At 41.2% G+C, this 25,160-nt stretch overlaps 2 protein-coding genes and 1 non-coding gene across 4 annotated transcripts in view; 1 reads left to right on the top strand and 2 right to left on the bottom strand.

Moving 5' to 3' along the window:
• Nucleotides 1-701: 701 nt before the first annotated feature.
• Nucleotides 702-24,587, bottom strand: Thumpd3 (THUMP domain containing 3). Of its 2 annotated transcripts, XM_052720876.1 has the most exons (10): nt 24,482-24,587; nt 23,172-23,458; nt 20,215-20,292; nt 14,590-15,063; nt 10,404-10,534; nt 7,219-7,288; nt 4,462-4,577; nt 2,932-3,042; nt 2,245-2,368; nt 1,134-1,763 (listed from the first exon to the last, which is right to left on the bottom strand). In XM_052720876.1, the coding sequence occupies exons 2-10, from the start codon at nt 23,424-23,426 to the stop codon at nt 1,611-1,613; spliced, it is 1,512 nt and encodes a 503-aa protein (XP_052576836.1). In that variant the 5' UTR covers nt 23,427-23,458; nt 24,482-24,587; the 3' UTR covers nt 1,134-1,610. The 2 variants fall into 2 exon arrangements, with proteins under 2 accessions (XP_052576837.1, XP_052576836.1); XM_052720877.1 differs by lacking the exon at nt 2,932-3,042 and having other exon boundaries at nt 702-1,763.
• Nucleotides 9,703-9,809, bottom strand: LOC128100177 (U6 spliceosomal RNA). The gene has a single exon (XR_008214696.1). It is a non-coding gene; the product is annotated as a U6 spliceosomal RNA (small nuclear RNA).
• Nucleotides 24,023-25,160, top strand: part of LOC128099731 (uncharacterized) — a 68,863-nt gene continuing 67,725 nt past the window's right edge. Inside the window, exons 1-2 of the mRNA XM_052721555.1 lie at nt 24,023-24,081; nt 24,232-24,712. Of these exons, the coding sequence (XP_052577515.1) occupies nt 24,023-24,081; nt 24,232-24,712 (540 nt within the window). The remainder of the gene's footprint in view (nt 24,082-24,231; nt 24,713-25,160) is intronic.

The following is a 25,160-nucleotide window of genomic DNA, read 5'->3' as shown; positions in this document are numbered from 1 at the left end:
TCCACCTGCCTCTGCCTCCCAGTGCTGGAATTAAAGGCGACCACCGCCTGGCTAAATGGCTCCATCTTAACAATTGATTAGCAAGAACTTTACCTTGGGGGTGGGGGAAGAATAACAATGGAGCCCAGATGTTGTAGGGGAGGACTTCAGTTCAGATCCCATCACCCATACTAGGCAGATCAAACTGCCTATTAACTCCAGCTTCTAGCCTCCACATATAGGCACCTGCATATACCTGCACAAAAATACAACTTAAAAGTAAGACTATCATCTGGCATGGTATTGCATACCTTTAATCCCAGCACCTGGGAGGCAGAGGCCAGCCAGGGCTATGTAACAAAACCTCATCTAGAGGGGGAAAAAACTCATAGCTTATTTCTTATTCTAGTAACCATATTAACAATTTACCAACCGGAGATGAAGATGACATAGTACCCACTGTATTTGCAGTGTCTGATCAGATTTTTTGTATACTTATAGAATTAGATCTGTGATGAATCAAGCATAAACCTGGTATATTAGCTTGAGAACTTAGCATTGAAAGTACTAGTTTATTTGTTCATTGAATATTAAATGCTCACTGGCAAATACCGTGTCAGGAACTTGGTAAATGGTGATGAAAACAGAACTATCCTTGCACATCCTGGCTCTGACCAGCTTGCTTTGAGATTTAAACGGTTTCTTTTGTCAAAGGTGGAAACTTGTAAATTTGTTCAATCAATAATTTATTTTGACAATTGCAAAAATGCCCATCTAGGATATAAAACCTTTACAAATTTATTAATCCCAGTTCATTCTCTACTAAGTAATTCCAAGCCAACTGGCTACTGACTATGCTGTCAATGTGGGTTCTGTTTTCAAAGAAAGGAAGTACTGTGTCCTTTGTTCTAAATAGAAACACCATAATGAAAATCTAAACTGAATGAAGCCAGACTCTCCAAAATAACTTCCCATCAAAGCTTAAGCAGGGCTTGCTTTAGGACACACTATTGCGGGACTGATGAGTACTGAGGTAATTTCATTTCCCATAGCACTATCTGAGTAAGGATTAGGTACAACTGTAGAACTGAATGATGAACTAGGCCTCCCAGGTCAGGGTTTCATTTAAAGATACATTAGCTCCCCCACAAACATTGACAGGATTTATTTATTTGTTTATTGGGTTTTGAAAAGTAAGACATGTATACTAAAAGAAAAATTGCTTTAATTTGGCTTGTTGATCCCATACGTCATCTACCAACACTTGGACTACTTAGTAATGTCTTATTACTAATAGTCACACAAAGCACCTTTGCCCTGTTTTGGTTGTGTATATTTTAAGGCAGATGGTAAACTAGGTCTTGAGGGATGCTTTAGTTTCTGAGGGTGATATAAAGAACTCAGGCTATAGAACATTAGGCTTCACAGGTGATAGAACGTGACCTAAAGTGTTCTCAAACTTAGAAGCCAAGGCTTCTCAGGAAATACCATTACGGTCACCTTGCTAACAAAGCGTTCTGGAGTAAACAGTAAAGACTGCATTGCTAAGTTATTTTTTTGCTATTTTTCTCCCAAAGCTGACATGTCCAGCATTAGGAACTATAAATATACAGTTGTCTTCATTCTTTGCATTACCAAGGAGCATGTCTTCCTCCATCATGTTCTGAAGGATGAACAAAGGCTTGAGGTGTGCGTTTTAGAAGATAAACTGCAGCATGAAGGCCCCCGATGTTCACCCAGACTGTATGGACCTTTCGCCACACATGTCCCATTCCAGATAATGCCTGGTACACACAAAAAGCATAAAATCATTACGCTGCCAAGTCTGCTTTTAAACCAACCTGGAATCTTTGCCACTTAAATGCTATGGGTGGTGGGTTGGAGAGCTGGCTCAGAAGTTAAGAGCACTTGTTGTTTTTGCAGAGGATCTGGGTTCAGTTTCTGGCACCTACATGGCAGCTTACAACTATCTACAGCTCCAATTCTAGGGGGTCCGTCCAATACCCTCTTTTGTCCTTTGAGGGCACTAGGCATAAATGTGGTACACATACAGGCAGGTGAGAGTATGTGTGTGTGTGTGAGCGAGCACGCGTGCGGGCGAAGTAAGGAAGGGTCTCACTGAACCCAGAAGCTCACTGAATGGCTCTGAGGCTCCACCTGTCTGCCTTGCCTGCTGTGCCCCTATCCTATCACTAGGGTCCAAAGCCTTCTTTTAAGAATCCTAAAGTTGCCTTTGGCTGAGATTTTAACTCTCATGTTCGGTACCTTGGTAAAACATTTCTTGTCCTGAGTAAGCAGTACAGCTCTGCCTGTCCCTGGTCTACAGACACGGCTCATTTCCCGAAGGCAAGCTGGATATAGATTCCAGTTTCTCTTCTTGGAGCCCATCCTATAAAAGAAGGTCAAATAAAAAGTGTTGCAAAAGGTAAATAGGTAGTTTCTTACATGAGATAAGAACAAAATCCAAGGTAGGAAGAAGGCATTTTTTAGAGGCCAGAGCTTTGACATTCTATGCCAATAAAGGAAGCTGTTAGTCAAGTCTTCAGAGTTTTCTATCAAAATGGTTTTTTTTTGTTGTATTTTGTTTTTTGAGAAGGTTTTCTTTGTGTAACAGCTCTGGCTGTCCTGGAACTCACTTTATAGACCAGGCTGGCTTCAAACTCACAGAAATCCACCTGCCTCTGCCTTCTGAGTGCTGGGACTGCCCGGAATAATTTTTTATAACTGTAACTTATCTCAATGAAGACAAGAAACAAATTATATGAGCCAAACCACTGAGTAGAGAAATCTGTCTCAAGAAGCAAATGCTCCTCAGCCTATAATGTAGAATAGGATCATGTAATGGCATAAGGGATGAAATGAATTATGGTACACTTTCTGACTAAGAAGATAAACAGTACAATAACAGGTGAAATCAAACTCCATTTCAAAAAGAGAAAAACCCAATTCTACCTTTTTCCAAATGGCATATCTGTTACAATAATATCCACAGAAGCAGTTCTCAGTGGGAGGTTGCAGATATCCCACTGAATAGCATCAATGGGCAAACCCCAGGATGTTTTTCTGTAGAGACAAAGGAAAGATACTCAATATATTTTCCCAGGCTAATGAGATGGCATAGCAGACAAAGGCACTTGCCATTAAGCCTGATGACCTGAGCTTGATTCCTGGGGCCCACCCACATGGTGGAAGGAGAACTGAATTCTTCAGTTTGACCTCTAAGCCCCTACTCTTGTGCCCACACACAAATAAATAAATGTAAAAAGAAAAAACATTCTGCAGTATTAATTTTTAAACATTGTTTTTCTAAGAAGAAATGTTACAGTAATATAGGAAGAAATATAGCCATAACTGAAATACAAGTTTTTTAAATGGTTATAATTGTTTTTCAAAGGATGTATGGTTTCACACACAATTTTAAAAAGCACCAGAGGAAATGAGTTTACATGTAAAAAACAAGTGTAAAAGGCCAGAGAAACGGCCCAGCTGGCAAAGGTGCCTGCCACTAAGCCTGACAAACAGAGTTCGATTCCTGGGACCTGGAGGAAGAAGAGAACCAACTCCCACAAGCTGCCCTGACTTTACACCATAGCACAGCTCCATGGCACTCTCAGGCCCACACATACACAAATAAACAGAAAGACCAATCCAAAAGGCTTCAAAGGCAAAGTGATTAGAGGATCTGAACAGGCCAGGGCCACGAGTCAAGATTACTGGTAATTTAGAAGTTATGAGAATGGCTTTCATGCTTCTTTCAATTTACATTGTTTTACCTTTTATTTGTTTATTTTTTGGTTTTTCGAGACAGGTTTTCTCTGTAGTCCTGGCTATCCTGGAACTCAGTCTGCAGACCAAGCTAGCCTCGAAGTCACAGAGTGACTCCCAAGTGCTGGGATTAAAGGTGTGTGTTAACCACACCCTGACTCAACTCACATTATTTTAGAAAAAAAGCTAAATAAGTAAACTGTAGTAGTTCTATATGATGGAATGCTGGGTAGTCATTAAAAATGAACCATGTAAAAATACTGAAAGTATTCTCAAATTGGTGACATTAAAATGAATCTACCCATGTACTGCAAATGTAAACAGTTGGATTTGGTAGTTCATGTCTATAATCCCAGTCTTGGGAAGCGAAGGCAGGAAGATCACTGTGAGTCTGAGGCCAGCTGCACTATACAGTGAGTTCAAGGTAAGAGCCAGTTATAGGCTATGACCTTTTCTAAATAAATAAACCTATACTATACTATACTGTTTGGGGGAAAGGACAAATAATGAACAAAAAAGGAGAAATAAAATTGCAATAAAATATGGAAATTGTAGTTACATTAATTTTAAGTGATTTTCAATAAGCTAGATGGTATCTTCCAACACTGTTCATTTGGTTCTAAAGGTATCACAAAGCATAGGCAATGAATGACAATTCCAAGTCAGTATGGAGAGTGACTTGCAAAGATGCAATGTGGTCTTTGAAGTTAAACTTACCCATCTTTAATCTGGCTCTTAGTCAACAGAGATGAGATGTTATTTGCTGCTCTGTTCACTGCCAGTGGGTTGTTGTCCCCAGCAATATGGTAACAGTGAGACCACTCAGTAGCCCCCTATGAGACAAGAATGTTGGTTAAATATGCCACAAGAGACAATTAAAGGGACAGTCATTACGGTCAATTTTCAATAACATGGTGACCCGTGCCATTTATTTCTCTAGCAGAAATGACCTCCCTGTTCTTTTTCTGCCTGCTGAATTCTCACCCACTGGAGATGTGGCTCCAGTGTCACCCACTACGACATCAGTGTCAGCCCCAGAAGCACTTTGTACACCTCTGTTGCTGACTTGTCCCATTTTTAACTGTCTATCAATTCTGTCTTTCAAGTAATCTAGCAACTCTTTCCATTTTATTCAATCCCTACCCAGCAAAGGCTGGCACATACAAGAGACTAATTCACTAAATAAACATGATTTTAAAAAATTATCCAAACTGCCAGGTGGTGGGGGTGAATGCCTTTAATCGTAGCACTTGGGAAGCAGAGGCAGGCAATCTCTGTGAGTTCAAGGCCAGTCTTGTCTACAGAGCGAGTTCCAGGAGCCAGGACTGTTATATAGAGAGAAACCTTGTTCCGGAAACCCCCCACCCCCAAAATATTAACCAAACTAACCAGACCTATACTCTTAGATTGTGAAAGTTTAGCTTTTAAAAGATAACCACCATATATCTCTGAAAGGATTTTGTAGTTAAGTAAAATATGTCACCAGAATATATATGCCAAGCAATACATACTTGTGAAATGAGTACACTAAGGTAGTTTCTGCCATGAAGACATGCATGCATGAATGCAGCACTTTATAACTTTGTATTTTGCTCAGATCTCTGAAGGTGATGACATATTCTAGTCTATTATTCTACAATGACTGCAAGCAAAAGGAATGTTCAAGTATGCCAGAAACTGGGTAGGTAGGGATACAGAAGGAACCCACAGGGTAAGTCTCTCAGGTGCTTCTTACCCCCTGGAGATGTGGCTCCATTGGGTAAGAATCTTTGCCAACTATTTTTTTTTTAAACTTTTAATCCAATTTGGATTTCCCACCTCAAGCTGCACTTTACATTACTTCTAAATCTCAGAGTATCCTCTGAGTAGGCCAGGTATATGATACTTTAGTGGCCACATCTGTCCACAGACCTTGGCAACTTTTCACGATTTCCATCATTCCTCAGCTAAAGTTACTACAATGGTGCTCTCGTGCCTATTTTTACATGGAAATGGCTCAGACTGTTTTTCCCCCTCTTTTATTCTGGTGTCTATTTCTGTTGCATGTTTCTGGACACATGGTAACTTTACCTGGTATTTCATAGAAAAGTCATGGTTTAATGCTGGAGAACCACGGCTTTGTTTTCACAATTCTTGACTGTAACTAAGCTCTCTGGTTCAGATCTCAAGCAGAAGTCATTCCCCAGCCATCACTAGTGGAACATGCAGACTATGTGGTTTTCTCTTGGATCTTAACTCCTGATCAAAGTCAGACCATAGATTTTCTAATTACACTCTGGATTATTTTACGCTTTATGGGTTGCTTTGGGCTTGCTCATCTGTCCCATTTCTGCCCACTCAACACAATCTGGGGTACTTCTGTGCAGTTTCTTTTTACTGGCTTTTGGTATAGTCTGGAATATTTCACTGTGTTTCACACAAAACTAAGTGATTTTCCTGTGAGCTCCTGCCTGTCAATCACAGACACATAGGTGATGTGGTTCACTCAGTCTCAACAGTTCTCTACCTTCAAGATCCCATTCCCACTGTGTGTGGGGCTCACACCTGTAACCCCAGCACTCTCTGAGAGAGGCTCAGGCAGGAGGACTGCCATGAATTCAAGGACAGCCTGTGCTACGTACCAAGACCCTGCCTCAAAAAGGTTAAAAAAAATAAAATAAAAAATCTTTTCAGTTCTTGTTTTGCCTTCTGCAGTTTTTGTTTTGTTCTGTTTGTTTGTTTGGTTTTGATTTTTTGAGACAGGGTTTCTCTGTGTAGCCCTGACTGTCCTAGAACGCACGCTGTAGGCCAGGCCTAGCCTCTAACTCAGAGGTCTACCTGCTTGCTTCTCCCTCCCAAGTACTAGGATCAAAGGCGTGGGTGACCACTGCTCAGTGCCTTCTTTAGTTTTTATAAGTGAGGTAGTAATTCTAAAATTATTTAAGGTCACTGGGTATGTAGCTTTGTCAGATTTCCTAAAACATGTAATTTTTTAAAAAAGAAAACAGGTAAAAAGACTTGAGTGTAGTAGTTTGTGCCCTTAATCCTAGAAAAGATGGGCAAACCTCTGAGTTCGAGGCCAGCTAGGGCTATATAGTGAGACCCTGTCTCAAAACAGAGAACAAATATAAGGAATGCTCATAGGTGGTGGGTTGGTTTCTAGTTTTGTTCTGCAGTGCTGGAGATCAAGTCCAGGACCTCTGGCATGCCAAGCAAGTACCCCACCCCAGCACTGAGCTACACCACTGAGGTTTCTCCTCTTCATAACTAAACTTGTTCACTCCAGGAAGCTCTAACTATAGAGATGAAAACCAACTTCTTCCCGTTTATGATACCTTCAGTTATCCTCTGCTAGTCAATCTAGTGGCTGAGTCATCACTTTCAGCTCCTCTGTGAGCCAGAAAACAAGTATTACTGTTTAGTTGTACGGCACTGGGCTGTTTGCAATACATGACAGTATCACTTGCTTATGTAAAAATAAAGAGGCGTGATTACCTCTATTGGTATCGCCCCTGTTCCACACATTGGATCCACTATTACATCAGTAGGTTTAGGTTCACAGAGCCTGGAGGGAGAAAACAATTCAGCACACGTGAGATCAGCCAAAAGCTAAGGCTTCCAAAATAGAGATTCCTAAAGGTTAGGACACAGGCATGAAGGAGCAGCAATCTATAGTCTGAAAGTCAGCCTGGGGCTGGCACTCAGGAGCAGTGCTCACCTATGTGTACAAACTTTGGGTTTCAGACTCAATGCTGAAAAAAGTAAAAGAAAGAATTGTTATCCCAGCACTCAGGAAGCTAAGCTGGGAAGATTCTTTAGTAGACATTTGCTGACAACCAGGCATTCAGTATCCTTTCATTTTGTGTATAATGTAGAGATAATGTCTTTAACATAAAATAACTGCTTTAACTTTATATACTTGTTATTTCACTGAATCCTTGTAACAACCCCATTACTATTTAACAGATAAACTGATGCAAAGAAACATTTTTCCTAGAACCCAAAACGAGGTGACAGTCAGGACCACAGGTCCCGTTTTTCTATCTGCTCTGTGTAGTACCAATCCTCAGGTCACTGTTTTGTCTGTTCTAACCTTTTCATGTTTTGTTTGAGACATTACACCATACATGCTAACAATCTCCCTCATAAGACAGATTCTTAGGCAAGCCTGTAATGTCAGTCACTGCTAATGGGCCAGGACTGGGCATCTGATCAAAACATGTCACTCAAATCCTCTTAGGAATTTGTAATAAAGAGCAACTAGCCCCTGGTTCTGTGAACTAGTCATGTGCAACTGGAGGTACATATATTTAAATGCGGGCAGCCATGTGCACAGGTGAGCTGAGTCCATAAGCTTTCAAGAGACAGAAAAGCAAGCTCCTGTGTTTTCTACTACCTAGTTTCTACACTTCTTAATTTTTAACCTTTATGTATGGATGTTTTGCCTGCATGCATATCTGCATCACAGTTGAGTATTGCCTGCTGAAGCCAAAAGAGGCATCACATCCCCAGACTGGAGTTATAAACAATTGTGAGCCACCATGCTGGTGCTAGGAATTGAACCAAAGAACTCTGGAAGAGCAGCCAGTGCTCCTACAGCGCTATGCCATTTTTTCAGCCCCATAGTCTACCTTTCTTGAGATGGCTTTCCAAGTTTTTTGTGGATTTGTTATAATATTTGCTCTTCTCTCCAACCACCCCATCCTTAGCATAATTATCACTTCATGTATAGATGTGTACATGCGTACACACTTGTGTTTGCCTACATGCAGGTGAAGGCTAGAGGTCAATACTGGGAATCATTTTCTCTCTCTTTTTTGGTTTTGGTTTTTTGAGAGAGGGTCTCTCTACAGAGCCCTAGCTGTCCCGGAACTCACTATGTAGACCAGGCTGGCCTTGAACTCACTGAGATCCACCTGCCTCTGCCTGCCAAGTGCTGAGATTAAAGGTGTGTACTGTAATGCCTGGCTGGGCATCTTCCTCAATTGTTCTTCACCTCAGTTATTGAGAAAGGGTCCCTCACAACCTGGAGCTCACAAATTCAGTTAGACTAGCTGGCCAGGGGTCCTCCTCTCTCTGCCTCCTTGGTGCTGGAATTAGACGCATGTGCTGCTGGTAGGTCAAACTCGGCCCTTACTTTGTGCAGAAACTGTACCGAGTTACTTCCTCAGCCCAATCATCACTTTTTTATTCTATTTAGCTTTTTAATACTTGCACCCAAAATACTTCTTTGTATGCTGGTTTCTATAATCACAGCTGGAGACAAATAACCAATGTCTGTTCAATGAATGAAGTTTAAGAGTGTTTCTTTTAAATTTTTTGTTATCAACTTCACATGCTCCAGTTGTGAGGAACTATGAGTCCACATATGACCAGGATGAAAGAGGAAGCAAGGACTAGAAAGGAAGAAAATATATTCCTATAACTCATTAGGATATGCCAGGCACTGTACAGAAGAAGACAACCTATCTGTAGTTCTGCATTTAGTTTTCATGAACACAACTTTTTAATATTTTTATTTTTTACTAATGTGTATGTATTTGTGTGTGTCTCTGCGTGTGCACATGTGTATTGGTACCCATGGAGGCCAGAAGAAGGTATTGGAAAAGGGTATGGAGTTGGAATTAAAGACAGTTGTAAGCTTCCAGACATGGGTGCTGGGAATTGAACTCTGGTCCTCTGGGAGAACAGCAACAACTAGTAACTGCTGAGCCATCTCTATAACCCCAAAGTCAGCCACCACTCTATTTTTTAAAAAGGATGTGTATGTGTGCATGTATGGGTGGATGTGTGTATGTATAAGCTGATGCCTGCAGAAGATAGAGGCTTGAATCCCCTGGAGCTGGAGTTGCAGGTCATTATTATCTATCTGACAGTCTGAGTGCTGGGAACCAAATTCAGGTCCTCTTCAGCATGCACTCTTAAACCTCTGAGCCATCTCTCCAGCATGAATAAATTTTTTCTTCTTTTTCTTTTTTTGTTCATATGGAACACTACACAAATCTGTCTGTCATCTTTATGCAGGGACCATACTAATTTTCTCTTTATTGCTTCAATTTTAGCATATGTACTGCCAAACTGAGTACATGAATAATCTTTTGAGTCCCATGCCAGTCTTGAAATCTCAAGATTGGGTGGGGGGGCTTTAAGAAAGGAAACACCAATGACAGAAAAATGACAACAGCAAAGAGTTGCTTGCCGTGCACTTCTGAAAGTCCCAAGATGATCCCTGCCAGTGTAACATTTAAACATATGAGTAAGCAGGGTGTGGTAGTGTGTTCTATGAGCCCAGCACTCAGGATACCAAGGCTGGCCTGTGCTGCATTGCAACACCTTCACTCAATGTACCAGTTCTGTATTCACTTACACATTTTAAGGCTCTCTCTTGTCTGCTTCACTGTATAAAAACAAAGCCCAGCAAATCTGGCTCTATCTCCTAAAGAAGGATATCCTTTCTCAACAGAGACAGCCAGTCCACCAAAGACACACATGAAACTACCACTCTCACTTTCTAATCAATAATACTAATACACCAGCTAAGCCAACAACAGTGAGACTGAAGAGGAAACAGGCAACTTTGTAATTCTAACCAAGAAATTGCTTTTAGAAAATGAGTGTTTTAAAGCAAAATTCAGAGCAAAGTGTCCATTGCAATAAAGATAGAAAATCCCTTCTGTTACCTCAGCATCCCATAGGCAAGTGTTGACCTAAGAGTTGTAGGTCCAAAATGTGTAATATTTCTTCGATGGAGACTCTCCTCTGTCAATGCAATGCCGACAATGACTTCATTATCATGGATGTTCAGGAGAACCTATGTCAAATTAGATGAAAGAAACAGTTGGCACTCTTTAAGACTTTTTTTTTTTGTTTTACGTAGGGCCTTAGCTGAGTGTGGTGCTGCCTCCCAAGTGCTTTAATCCCAGCACTCAGGAGGCAGAGGCAGGTGGATCTCTGTGAGTTCAAGGTCAACCTGGTCTACATAATGAGTTCCAGAATAGTCAGGACCAGATAAAGAGACTGTCTCAAACAAAATGAAACAAAACAAAAATTAAAAGAATAAAGTAAAACATGGTTCTGAGTCAAGATTGGCTTGAATTTCTTTTTTCTTTTCTTTTTTTTTTGGTTTTTTGAGATAGGGTTTCTCTGTGTAGCTTTTGGAGCCTGTCCTGGAACTCACTTTGTAGACCAGGCTGGCCTCGAACACACAGAGATTCACTTGCCTCTGCCTCACGAGTGCTGGGATTAAAGGCATGTGCCACCACTGCCCGGCCTGGCTTGAATTTCTTTTGTAGGTTAAGCTGGACTGAAACTCAAAACCCTCCTGCATCTGCCTCATAAATGCTGGGATCATAAGTATGTGATATATGTTTGCCTTAAGTCTTTTTGAAGTCTTAAGATAAAACAAAAACAATACAACTCTCTTACTCAGGGCTGGGGAGAGGACTCAGTGGAGAAGTACTCGCAATTATAAAGACCTGAGTTTGGATACTCAGCACCCACAGAAAAGCCAGGTATGGCTTGTACTCACATATCTACCAAGCACAAAAGCTTTCTTTTTAGAAAATTTTTTATTTTTTATTTTATGTGCATGAGGATTTTGCCTGAATGTGTATCTGTACACCACATGCACACTTGGTGTCCATGGAGACCAGAAAAGGGTGTCAGATCCTTGGAAGCTAGTTACAGACCATTGTGAGCACCTGCCATGTAGATGCTGGGAATTACACCTGTACCGTCTGGAAGAGCAGCTGGTTCTTTTAACCACTGAGCCATCTCTCCAGCCTCCCAAACTATGTGATTGAGTTATACTTTGCATGCTTACTATAAAGTGCATAAAATTCATTTATTTGTGTATTTATTTATTTATGTGTATATGCGGACAGGGTGTAGAAATCAGAGGACAACTTCCACCATGTGTCCTAGGAATTGAACTCAGGTCAGCAGCCTTGGTGGCAAGTCTGTCTACCCACTGAGCCATTTCATGAGCCCAGAGGTATGTAAATCTTAACTACATACATATTTCAGTGAGCTTTGACCTATATACAGTACCCTTTAGAAGGTTCCCTTTGTTTCCTTTTTGGACAACATGCAGGGTGATCATTAATCTGACCACTACTATTATAAATTAGTTGTATAATTTTTGAACTTTACAAAAATGAAATATATGTATTTTCCTGTATATATTATTTTCATTGAATTTTAAAATGTTTTCTTTTCACTCACTATATATACAAGCTGGCTATCACTAGATTATCTCCCAGATTTTATTATATTAACATATTTTGATGACATAGCTTTAAAATATGAGTGTATGAGTGTGTGTGTGTGTGTATTTTATTGTTTTTTATTTGTTTTTTTATTTTTTTATTTTATTTTTATTTTGCAATACAATTCAGTTCTACATATCAGCCACAGATTCCCCTGTTCTCCCCCCCTCCCGCCCCCCTATTTGTTTTTTTTAAGACAGGATTTAGATGGGCAGTGGTGGCATACACCTTTAATCACAGCACTCGGGAGGCAGAGGCAGGTAGATCTCTGAGTTCGAGGTCAGCCTGGTTTACAGAGCAAGTTCTAGGATAGCCAGTGTTACAAAGAGAAAGCTGTCTCAAAAAGCCAAAAAAACCAAAACAAAACAAAACAAAAAAAAACCAAAAAACAAAAAAAAAAAACACCAAAAAACCAGACAGGGTTTCACTATGCACAATACACTCTGGCTGGCCTAGAACTTACTACAGAGAAGACCAGGGCTAGCTTTCAAATAAGAGATCAGCCCATCTCTGCTTCCTGAGTCAAAGGCATGTACCACCACACTTGGACTACACATATTTTTTAAATGACTACATTTTGGGAAACCACTTCGAACATCCATAAGTGCAGCACGCCCACTTTCACAGCAGACTCTCCAAAGCTGACACTGTGTCACATCTGCTTTATCAACTATTGTTTTCTTAGTATTTTTATATAATGTCTGCTATGACTATCTTTGTCCTAGTGTTCCTAATTCAAAAATATTCTTCTTTTGTTGTTTGGTTTTTCCAGACAGGGTTTCTCTGTGTAGCTTTGGAGCCTGTCCTGGAACTCACTCTGTAGACCAGGCTGGCCTCAAACTCAGGGAGATCCACCTGCCTCTGCCTCCCGAATGCTGGGATTAAAGGCGTGTGCCGCCACCGCCCGGCTCAAAAATATTCTATGAAGATAAAATGTTCCCCAATCTTCCCCTTAGAATGTCCTCATCAGTTTTACCAAAGACAGCAGTCAAGAGCTGACACTCCAACATGCAAGGCCCTGTTCTACACATCTTACTCACGTGGCCTCATTTCCTATAAGCCCCTCTGAGCCTAGGACACAGAGACATCAGTTCATATGCCCTTCATACCAGTGCCTGAGTTACAATTTAACCCAGGCAGTGTGGCTCCATGATTTGTCCTCTGTGTCACCTTGCTAATTTCTAGACACGTCTGTTCTTTAGCCTATTCATGCTCATGGCAGCTGTGTAAGAGAATATGGCAGGAGGAATTGTACTAGTCTGACTTTTTTTTTTAAAAAGAAAAGTTACAAAGAAAGTGATGTGCCCCAGATTTAAGTACCCCAAAGCAACAGAAATCAACTTCTTGGTAATCATGTCAACTGCTAGGGACCTATATATGCCACCAGAAATTTAAGGAACCCCAATCACTATTATCCACATTAGTCACCCAGTAGTCACAAGGATTCTCAAGCTAACTAACAGGAGGCATTTGGTTTTGAGAACCTAGCTGACTTTTTTAGCGGAGTTGGTTCTAGAAGAGAATTAGCCCTAAAACCCAGACTTAAGGGTCTAAAAATTAGATTCCACTATGGTTTAGTTGCAGATAAAAGTTTGTTTTAGGTAAACTTACAATCTAGAAGTCCACATAATATAGAAAAATACTAGACTAGAAACTAGAAAACTGGGTAGATATAACTTAGAAGTAGAGTGCTTGTCTACTATGTGCAAGGACCTGGGTCTGAGTCCGGCACTGCAATTTTAAAAAAATGACTCTTCTGCTGGACATGTTGATGCCGAGTTCAGACAGAGAGAGAACACCTGAGGGTTTTTCAAGACAGGCTCTCAACATAGTCCTAGCTGTCCCAGAACTCACTATGTAGGCCAGGCTTGCCTTGAACTCACAAAAGATCCTCTGCTTCCTGAGTGCTAGGATTAAAGGCACATGCCCCCATTACTTGAGCTCTGATAGCATCTATCCATTGAGTACTTAGCATACACTAGTATACTATACCAAACACTTTAAACCATTATTTCATTTGCCTTCCATAGTATAGACCTTCAAGGTATATACTATTATTGGCTCCATTTGAAACAGAGGCTCAGCTGGGCGGTGGTGGCGCACGCCTTTAATCCCAGCACTCGGGAGGCAGAGGCAGAAGGATCTCTGTGAGTTCGAGGCCAGCCTGGTCTACAAAGCAAGGTCCAGGATAGCCAGGACTCCGTCTCAAAAATCCAAAAAAAAAAAATTCAATCTACACCTACCCATCTATCTCCACAGGCCATCCTCCTAGCTTCATGGCCACTGTTTTACTGTCCCTTTACTAGGCTAGTGTAGAAAGTCCACAAACATGAGAACCTTTCTTCCCTTTCGTGTGTCTTTCTACTGTTCTACTTTTTGAAATAGGGTCTTGCTGTTTCAGCTGGACTGCCCAACAAGCTCCAGGGTACTGCCTGTCTCTACTTATCAGTGCTAGGGTTAACATGCACACATCCGTTTCCGGCTTCTAGGTGGGTGCTAGGGATCTCAACTCAGGTTCTCAGGCATGCTCAGCAAGCACTTTACCCACTGAGCCTTTGTCCCAACCCCGTTACAGTCATCAGTAGAAGCTGATACCCACCTCTACATCAAAGTTGGTCATATCAGCCTTCCACTTAAAATACTCTTGAACAGAACCCCCAAAATCCCTCGCAGCCTCATTGGAGGTAAAGCAGTGTTTCTCTCCTGCTCTGTTGCAGGTGACTCTAAACTTCTGTACTTGTGGTTCAGTTTCTTCTCTTAAGCTTTCGCCAGTCTCATCTTTGCAAGATGCCAAGACATCGCCCACTAAGGTTGATATTTCTTCTTTGATGGCTGGATTTTCATAATAGTCCAAGATCTGCGGTTCTGAAGTGCTGCTGGTAAGCTTCTTAGCATCTTTCTCTTCTGCTTTGTCTCCCTGTCCACAGTTGGCCTTCTCTTTACCTGCACTCTGGTTTGCCTTTCTGTGCTTTGCTTTCCTCTTCTTGAAACTGGTGTTAATTTGCCAGACTTTTAAAGGGTTGGACCATGGGAGCTTTTCAGCCAATTCTTCAAAGTCCTTTAGAACTTCTTCCTGCAAAGGATGGAGAATGAAACCCTTTTATTTCTCACCACTTCAACTGAACAAAAAAATGCCCACTTTCTTTATAGACAGCTCTGGTCCTTAGGATGGAGGTGTGGGAGTTCAGAAGCAAAGGGTAAACCAAATAATGCCTGTAATTAAGGAAATCTCAGTGTGAATGAGAAGTGAGGGTATATAAACACTACACTACTAAAGAATAAGAGAAGGCAGATCAGATATATAGCACTGAGGAATGCCGTAAGGGGAAGCAGGGGGTGGACGGCAGCAGAGGAAGAAGACAACTAGTCTAGATGACTTCTTTCAGATCTTCTGAAACTGTAGAAGTTAAAAATGTTATTTGTCCAGATTTTAAATAGTATGATTATCCATTTGTTTTGTATTTTTGAGACAGGGTCTCTTCTCTGCAGCCCTGCCTGTCCTGGAATTGGCTCTTTGGCCGGGCTGCCCTAGAACTCAGATCCACCCGACTCTGCCTCCTAAGTGCTGGGATTAAAGGTATAGGCCACCACACCTGACTCATATGATTATGTTTTTTAAAAAGTAAATTTGGCGGTACCTGCCCTCTCAAGTTCTTCTCTTCCAGTTTGACTACAGTACTAAGCATGATCTATGGTTACTATGTTTACGTACTGTTTACTAGCAAGGACACTCCTGTATCTGCATGGTGGAAGGACCCAAACTACCTTGACCTTTGCTATAGGCCACACACCTACAACAGCAGAGGCATATAAAGGGTGGTTAATATACAGCTGCCAGGGTGGGTTTATTGGCACAGAGTTGTAATCCCAGCTACGAAGGAACCTGGGGCAAAGTTGCAAGTTCAGGTTTCCTGAGCTACAGAGTGGGTTAAAGGCCAGTCTAGATAACTTATTAACACCCTATCTCAAAATAAAAAGTAAGAGGGCCATGGATATAACTCAGTGGTACAGTGTACGGGGTCCTAAAGTCAACTGCTAGTACTGCAAGAGTAAACAACAAAGAAGCAGTTACTGGATGACATTTAAATGTGAAGTATAGAATGCTGCTATCCAACAGAGCAAGCACTATCCAAACAGAGCTATATAATCTATAGAAACCACCACAGTATGGATGTTTAAATGACTTAAAGCTCCAGAAGCCAGGTGTGGTGGTGCACGTCTTTAATCCCAGGCAGAGATAACTGGATCTCTGTGAGCTTGAGGCCAGCCTGGTTTATTAAATGAGTTCCAGGCCAGGTATGGATGCAATGAGACTCTGTTTTAAAACAAAAAACAAAACAAAACCTTTAGGAAATGAAATACTCAGTTTCTCAGTCACTTTAGCCATATTTTACACTCCAATCTAGCAATTAGCATGCTGTATCAATACACTTTTTTCAAATATTTGTCCACAGTTCATTGATAAGAGTTAAATGTGTTTTTCTTGATAAACTCCAAAGCCTCTGTTCCCATGAGGCCAGAAAGGAAGTAAAGATTAAAAAAATTCATTCAGGGGAATGAAAATTATACTTCAATAAAACAATAAAAAAGAAAAAAAGGAGGAAAAGACTTGTTTATCCCCAGTCAGTCCAGGGAGAGCTCTTCTTGGTCTAGAAAATCCTCAGGGTCTGGAAAACCACCAGGACCCTCTTATAAACAGCAGGCCCAAGAGAAACTGCCTTATTCACATATGAGTAAGTTCAAAACTTATCAACACAGCCGGGTAGTGGCGGTGCATGCCTTTATTCTCAGCACTTGGGAAGCAGAGGCAGGCGGATCTCTGTGAGTTCGAGGCCAGTCTAGTCTACAAAGTCAGTTCCAGGACTACACAGAGAAACCCTCTCTCAAAAAAAAGGAAGGTCCCTGAGGTTTTCTCACTAGCCAGCCTAGGTGACAGTGATTTCTAGGTTCATCAAGAGACCCTATCTCAAAGAAAAAAAAAGGTGGGCCAGGTGGTGGTGGCACGTGCCTTTAATCCCAGCACTCCTGAGGCAGAGGCAGGAGGATCTCTGTGAGTTCAAGGCCTGCCTAGTGTATAGAATGAGTTCTAGGACAGGCTCCAAAGCTACACAGAGAAACCCTGTCTGCAGAAAAAACAACAACATCGGCAACAACAAAAACAGAACCCAAAACAAACAAACAAACCAAACCAAACCAACAAACAAAAACCAAGGTAAAGGAGGCTGGAAAGTTGACCCAGTGGTTAAGATTACTTATTGTTCCTGTAGAGGACCCAAGTTTAGATCACCCACATGATAGTTTACATTATTCACAACTTCAGTTCTAGGGAATCCGGCCCCCTCTTTTGACCTCCATGCAACAGGCATATATACCTGGTGCACATACATACATGCAGACAAAACACCCATACACATAAAAAAAAAATCTAAAAATGAGAATAAGGTGGAGATATGAGTGCTCACCTATATATAAATACCAGTAAAGGCCACACTGAAACCAGTATTCATAGATTCCTGCTGAAAAACAGTAAAGGATGTGGAGAAAAGAAAAGCAAATAGCATGGCAATGAGCAAAAGAGTTCAAAAGAATTGAAGAGAAAATGATTTAAAAAAAAGGAAGATAATTAACATGTATTTATTTACCTAGGAGATTTGAAATTTTCAGCAATTGAAGATATTTTTCCAGAAAGTTTAAGTGAATTAACAATAAGAGATACTCAAAAGTCTTCAAAGAAAGCTGGGTTTTTCCTTGTTTTTTGATCATTACATATTTATCAAGATGAACTCAAGACTCTTCACAACATTTGTTGCTAGAAGAACTACCATGGTCTTTCTAGAAGGGAAGACTAGTTCTTTATACTCCAGCTAACAGAATATACAAGATAAACATCCCTCAACTCAGGCCATTAAAAAATAACAAGAAACAGCCAGGAATAGGGGCTCATGCTAACAATCCCAGGAGAATCTCTTCAAATGCAAGACTAGCCTGGGCTACAGAACAAAACCTCATCTTCAAAACCAAACAAGCCAACAGTGAAGGAGAAGTACACCTTTATCCACATTTGGCTTTAAGACTAAAATAAAAACAAGGTGTGAATTGTGACTATAAAACAGAAGCAAAGTTAGGTACACTCAGCACATAATAGGAAAGAGAAGTAATTTAAGAATGATGCAACCCTCATTGCTTATACTTACAGGTCAAAGGACAGAAGTACATGCTGATAAAGTATATTTACAGGTCCAACAGTAAGGAAGTGAAACAATAAAATCAGAATGGAGTGAAAATGGGGAAAACATGACAATTTCATCTGCAAACATAGCAGGGATATTAAAAAATAGATGAAAATAGTAGATTAGATAGATAGTGCTAAGTTGTATTTATAAAGCTAATAGCTAGGACACAAAAATAAACGTTCTAAACTATTTAAAAACATAGCAGAAAAGCCAGGTGTGGTAGCACACACCTTTAATCCAAGATTGCTGAGCAGATCTCTGAGTTCAAGGCCAGCCTGGTCTACAAGAGCAAGTTCCAGGATAGCCAGGTCTACACAGAGAAATTCTGTCTCAAAAAATCAAACAAACAAACAGAAACAGGACCTCTCACTGAACCTGGAGCTTATTGAGCTAGGTTGGCTGGCTGAAGAGCATGGGAATCCACCTGTCTCTCTTTCTTCGGAAGTGATGAGGTCACAGCTACTGACTGTCCTGCCTGGCTTTCGCTCAGGTGCTAGAGACTGAACCCGGGTCCCTGTGCTTGTGCAGTAGGTACCGTACCAATAGCGATCCCCTCGCCTTCAAGAACCTTTTCACAGTGATTTCCAAAGCAACTCTGAAAGGTTAGCTCATGTAAATTTGTACCACAACGACCAAATTCACCTCTATTTAGATATCAGAACTTCCTCAACTATACAAATCTTAAGATGACAAAATTCCAAGAATTTAATAAATTTAATAATGTCCTGGTAATTTAAAGGTAAGAGAATTTAAGACAGGAAAAAATTTTCTTAATACCCAGTAACATTTATTCATGCATAAAACTGACCTTCAAAATTCCCAAATACTTAGCAGCATAACTTTTCAAAAGATTGCCTCTTATTTTTTTAGGTATCATTCAGTTTGTAGTAACTATGAGAAGTCTCAAGAGTTAGGGCTGGGGAGTTCAGTGGGAGTGCTCACTTAAGGTGCAAAGGTCAAAGGATCAACCCCCAGGGCATCACTAAAGAAAAAAAGGAATCTGAAGGATTATAATGCTAGTGTTTCTAAACGTTGAAAGTTAGTTTTGTAGGTAGTAAAATTTTTAGTTATTTTCAGTGGATATTTTAGAGCTGTTTGAATTGTGTGTAGGCTTTAGGGTTTAGCTTTTTTAGGCTTTAGGTTTTAGCCTTTTTGTTGCTATTTAAATTTTTTACTAGAATCTAACAAGGAAAGTGCTTTATCACTTTCTCCCCCAGATCAGTTTCTCCCCCAGGTCAGTTTGATTGATTTGGGAATACTTTGGCTAGCCAAAATAATCTGGAAAACTAATAAAGACCAGAGAATTAGACAGCATACCACAGTTCTTTTAAGAAAGGTTACCTCTAAGTTAGACATTAACATAACATAGACAGAAAAAGTTTTAAGCACTTGATTCTGGAAACCTGGCCAGAAAGAGATGTAGGAAAAAACCTTAAAGTATTACTGAGGCCTATTTTCACCCTTCAGATTAAACAGCAGCTGAGTACTTAGGACTCAGATGATAAATACAGGCTGGAGACAAGCTGTTGTCTTAACAACTTAAGGGTAGTAAATGTTGCTTCGGCTTCACTTCAAAACATGAAGCTAAAACAGGACAAGAGCAAAATGGGGAGGGAATGCTATCTGTGATCTCTCCTTCACGTGCTAGAAGCAATTCCAGTTTCAAACTGAAATTTCAAAATATGTACTACAGGTCAAGCTAATCTAAGACTTGCCAGTCTATTATTTTCTACTGTAACTTCAGGGTTTGTTTGTTTTTTTAAACACTGACCTTTAAAAGCAGCTTTTGGGATGGACTGCAAGAGATCTCTGGATTTTAATGACAAAGCTTGTTGTGATCACATATTTCGGTACGTGCCAGGTTCTCACTTTATCTTAACATTGTAAACAAATAAACCAACAGCAGAGCTACTGACAGGCAGTAAACAGTAGAAGACAATCTCTTTGGGAAAGATGGCTGAGAATCAGCCACCACACTTAGAATAGCTCACCTTTGTATTTTTGAACTGATAATCTTTAAACTCCTGAACAACCACAAACAAGTTATCAACTGATCTCAGACAATGAACCTAGGGAGGAAAACAAACGTTAGAAACAAACTTCAGAAAATACTTTTGAATAACACAGCTAGCTACAGTTAAATATTTAAAAAAAGAAAAAGGTACAAAAATGTTTCATTTTTGTTTTGAGACAGGTCTTGCTATTGTGCTCTGGGCTGCCTCAAACTCACAACTTCCCTGACTCAGTTTTCCAGTACTGGGGTTACAGGCAGGTTTTAAAAGTACCCCATATCTGTACTTTTGTTGTTGTTGCTGTTTTGAGACAGTTTCTCTGTGTAGCCCTGACTGTCCTGGAACTCACTCTGTAGACCAGGCTGGCCTCGAACTCAGAGATCTGTCTGCCTCTACCTCCCAAGTGCTAGGACTAAAGGCGTGAGCCACCACCACCCAGCTCATATCTGTATTTTATATTTAAAAATTTCCCCATCCATTTCTTTGGTTAACCATCAGTTCTGCTTTTTCCAGGAGAAAGGGCCAGTGAGATGAAAGTTTGAAATGTCATGTTTGAAGAAGGGAAAAATGTAAACATAAAATTTTCCCATCCTAAATGTTCCATTCTTTGGTTACCCATCAGCTCCTGCTTTACTCCAGAGAAAGGGCAGTGAGATAAAAGTACAAGAGTTTGATGGACTGGAGAGATGGCTCAGCAGTTAAGAGCACTGACTGCTCTTCCACAGGTCCTGAGTTCAATTCCCAGCAACCACATGGTGGCTCACAACCATCTGTAATGAGATCTGGTGCCCTCTTCTGGCGTGCAGGCATCCATGCAGAAAGAACGCTGTATACATAATAAATAAATAAATCTTAAAAAACAAAGTATGGGCTGGAGAGATGGCTCAGAGGTTAAGAACACCGACTGCTCTTCCAGAGGTCCTGAGTTCAATTCCCAACATCCACATGGTGGATCACAACCATCTGTAATAAGATCTGGCACCCTCTCCTGTATACATAATAAATAAATAAATCTTTAAAAAAAAAGATTTGTTGTTCATTTAAACATGTATTTAGAACTGCACTCTGTCAGAACCCTCCCTTCTCTTTTTACTCCCCAGTTAACTGAGGGTTTTACTGATTTCTAGAGCAGTTCAAACCCTAAGGGCTCGAGTGCTTAGAAATCCCCTCTGGTGCTTGGTTGAACAAGGGACTCACAAGAAAACGAAAACGCAGAGACTGAACTTGGGGGTCGTTCTGTGCCTTCCAGCATCTTGTACAGCAAACCCTGACTTATCTTTTTACCCCTAAAATATCGTCTTCATTAGCAAATGAATCTGCCACTGTCAAAATACTTGCATTTGTTCCAAATAATCTTGTTTACTCTTAACTATTTATGCAAATTGTACAACACTTCTTATGCCCAAGCTTAAAAAATGATTTCCTAGTCGACAAGAGGCCACCACCCATCCTCTAGTTGTGTTGTTTACATGAGAAGATCACACAGAAGCCCTCCCTCTGCTCCAGTCCTGACAGGGCAGCCGTGAGCTGAGGGAGGTGGAGATGGCTCATGCAGGTACAAGACCTCAAGGACTCTTGCCTGCCTGTGACTGGAGACTGCTAAGCCCTGACACTCGGTGCTGAGGTTGTCTGCAGGGTTTTGCCCTTGTTTTACTGTGGGGGGCTGGGCTGCTGCCAGGTCTCCCCTTCTGAAGTGCAATGCAAAAGGGACGTCATGTACATGCAGCGTTTATCTGGAGTTTTTTCTTTGGCTTTTTTTCCTCTCAGTTATGAAACTTGTATGCATGGATTTCACATCTCCATAGCTAGACCCACCCATGGGCATTATGACCGTGTCTCCTAAAGGGTCAGTTTTGTTATGCAACATGAAGAATGCTGTTTAAAAAAAAAAAACAACAAAGTACAACAGTTTGAAATGTCATGTAGAAAACAATCCTGGTTTGGAGAAGGGAAAAACGTAAACATAAGTGGGGCTTTATTATACTTCTTTCATGGCTTGCAGTGGTTTGTTGTGTACTGCAGTGGCAAAGAGCATGGGATTTGAAAGCTGATGTACAGTGCTCGCCTGCAATCTCAGCATTCTGGAGGTAGAGCAAAGGGGAACAGGAGTTCAAAGTCATCTTCAGCTGTGTAGTGAAAGTCAGGCTAACCCTGACTATATCAGACTATTTCAACCTTTTTTCTCCCCAAAAAACCACATGGGGTTTAAGCTCTAATTCTGTGATGGCTGAGTTAATGAAGACAAACTACTACTTTACTTCTTAAGCCCCATGATTAATGACAAGAGTAATACTGCTCAATCATCACAAAACTGCTGAAGGCATCAACAAAATACTCGTTTACCAACACATACCACAAATATTATGTGGGTGCCTACTACAAGCCTGGGATACACTGGCAAGATAAAAACAAAATCTAAAAAATCTCCAGGTGATAATCTATGCCCTATGTCACTTGTATAGTTATAAGAAAGCTTGTAGCTTTTGTTAGAATGAGAGGTCAGTTTGCAGACCTCTACTTCTCACCTGCAGGAATGCAGAATTACTTTTGATTATGAATGTCTCTGACACAAATGAAATGGAAAACCTCTGCTTTTGTACTTACCCAAACTTCTGCTAAAGTAAATTTAAGTGTCACAGACAGTCATGTCCATTTCATTTTGGTGAATCAATCATCAGGAAATGCTATGATCACTTCTAAAGCATAGTAAACTAATGCTAAAATGTACTAAACTGAATGCACATTATAAAGACATTATAAACCTTTAACACTGTGCACTAAAAAATAGTCAGTTTCACAAATCAGGACACAACAGAAAACCCAGTGATACTTTTGAGCAGAACAAAGCAAAGGACTGCCAAGGTGTCTACAAACCAGAAAAGTAATCAAAAAGTAACCAAGTTGAAAGACTAATTTAAATACTCTTTTGTTCAAACCTGAGCCAGACTTTCCACTGGAATGTCAAAATATATCTTGCCCCGGTCTTTGCTGATTCTGCATGATGACTTCAGTTTCTCTCTGACTTCATCTGCAGCTGTTTGCTCAAAGCCGGTAGGTACAGTGGCTCCAATAGTGACCTGGAGCTGCTCAGTCTCACTTCGGATGCCACTTTCCATCACTGGCACAGACTTCTTGTTCTCTTGAAGGTTCAGATCCAGGAGTTGGCTGGTAACGTCTTGAGTGTCAGACATGATAGAAATGTTTCTGGAAGGCCTAACAGTCTCTTTAAAGGCAATGTAGAAAAGAAAGAGAAATAAACCCCAGTCTTTTCATATTTCAAATGTATGTATCAGAATTAAAACTGTCATATAAATAAGGGCAGGGATTGCAGGCAGTGAAACATGACTAAATAAGCAATATACAGGCACGTAAGAGAAAGGAAAACAAACCAGAGCGTTTCCACAGCATGCAGTGTTTGGTTTGGGGGTCATCTGTGTGGCAAGCACCATTTTACAACTATATTTGTTAACATAAAAACAGAAACTCCTCCCACCCTGTCCTTCTAACTAGCAATTCAGAGGGTTTGAATTCTTGCCTCCCACATTCTCAGGTCCAAATGACCCTAAAGCAAAATTAATCGTGCCTAGCCTCAAACTGGGAATTAAATAATATGTCTCAAATTTGGAAGATTTTAACGAGAACAACACAATTCTGGACTAATGATCAAAACTTTTTAGTGTGTGGGTAGGGTATCTATTTTCCTCTCTCTAGTCAAGTGGGCAGTGAGTTTAATAAAGATTAACTCAACTTGCACTATGTAAATGACAAAGCTCTGAAAGCTCAATACATGGTGACGCTGAGATCCAATGATGAGCATCCAGGGGAGATCTTGGAAAAATACCTGAAGTTAGGAAAACAAACTTCCTGTATGTGTGTTTGTGCAGGCTGAAGGGGCTGGAGAGGTGTTACCGTGATGGAGGATCCACACCTCCCATTATATTTTCAAAGGAGTTGTGACTTTGGCTAACACCTTCGCTGTCCCTGTGCTGTACCAAGGACAAGCCACAGAGGTGACTACGGTGACACCGTGTCACTGCTGGCCACTGGGAACAGAACTAACTCCACCTTCTACAGGCAGGTTGGAGAATTTGATAGGTGGCTCGGGCTAGGAGGGAAGTCTCCCATTCCCACCCGCGATGAAGCCGGGCGAGGGGCCAGATGCTCCATCCCGGCACCGACTGGCACAAAGCCAACGCTGCCCTCCCTCCATCCCGCCTACCCGGCCACTCCCACCCGGGCCAGTTACCGGCTGCAAGCAGACCCTTCCGGCCGCCACACCTGCGGAGAAGGCGCGCTCGGGGCACGCCGCCGGAAGCCGAGTTGCCGCCCCGGAAACGGAAGTCAGGCCTTGGGAGTCATGGTTCTCCCGCGCTCGGGGAGGGCGCGTGGTGAGACGAGGGTGCGCATAACGCTGTGCGCAGTTGGCTGCACTCTGAACCGGAACAGGAAGAGCTGCCGGCGGGTCACCTGCCCTGAGGTAACCTCCGCCGAGGGCGTAGCCAGAGCTAACGCTGAGTCAGCTCCTCAGTTGTGCCCCGGTATTTGTGTCAGGCGTCAAACACTTGGATGGTACTATGACTTAATTCCCGTTTTAAAGTCAGAGGAACTAGGTCTAAAGAGATTATCTCTCCCCATTCCCGTCTTGCATAGCAGTTTTTACTTGGAATTCGGTTCTGAGATGGAAGTCTCACTATGTAGCGGTGACTGGCCTGGAACTCGCAGAAATCCACGGTCTCTGCCTGTGCATCCGGCGTGCTGGGATTAAAGATGGGTGTCACCAGACCCGGTTTGGTTTCTGCAAGGGGCCAGCAAGCTGGGCTGTAACTAGAATATAGCCCACAGCCTGGTCTGTGGTTTTCATACTGCATTTTTATGTTGACTATTACTACACTATTGTGTGTTTCGTGTTTTTTCTTTATATTTCA

This window comes from Peromyscus californicus, unplaced genomic scaffold (genome assembly GCF_007827085.1).
Source record: "Peromyscus californicus insignis strain IS unplaced genomic scaffold, ASM782708v3 Scaffold_6__1_contigs__length_162567912, whole genome shotgun sequence".
Lineage (NCBI taxonomy): Eukaryota > Metazoa > Chordata > Mammalia > Rodentia > Cricetidae > Peromyscus > Peromyscus californicus.
This window is presented reverse-complemented; position numbering and strand designations above follow the sequence as displayed.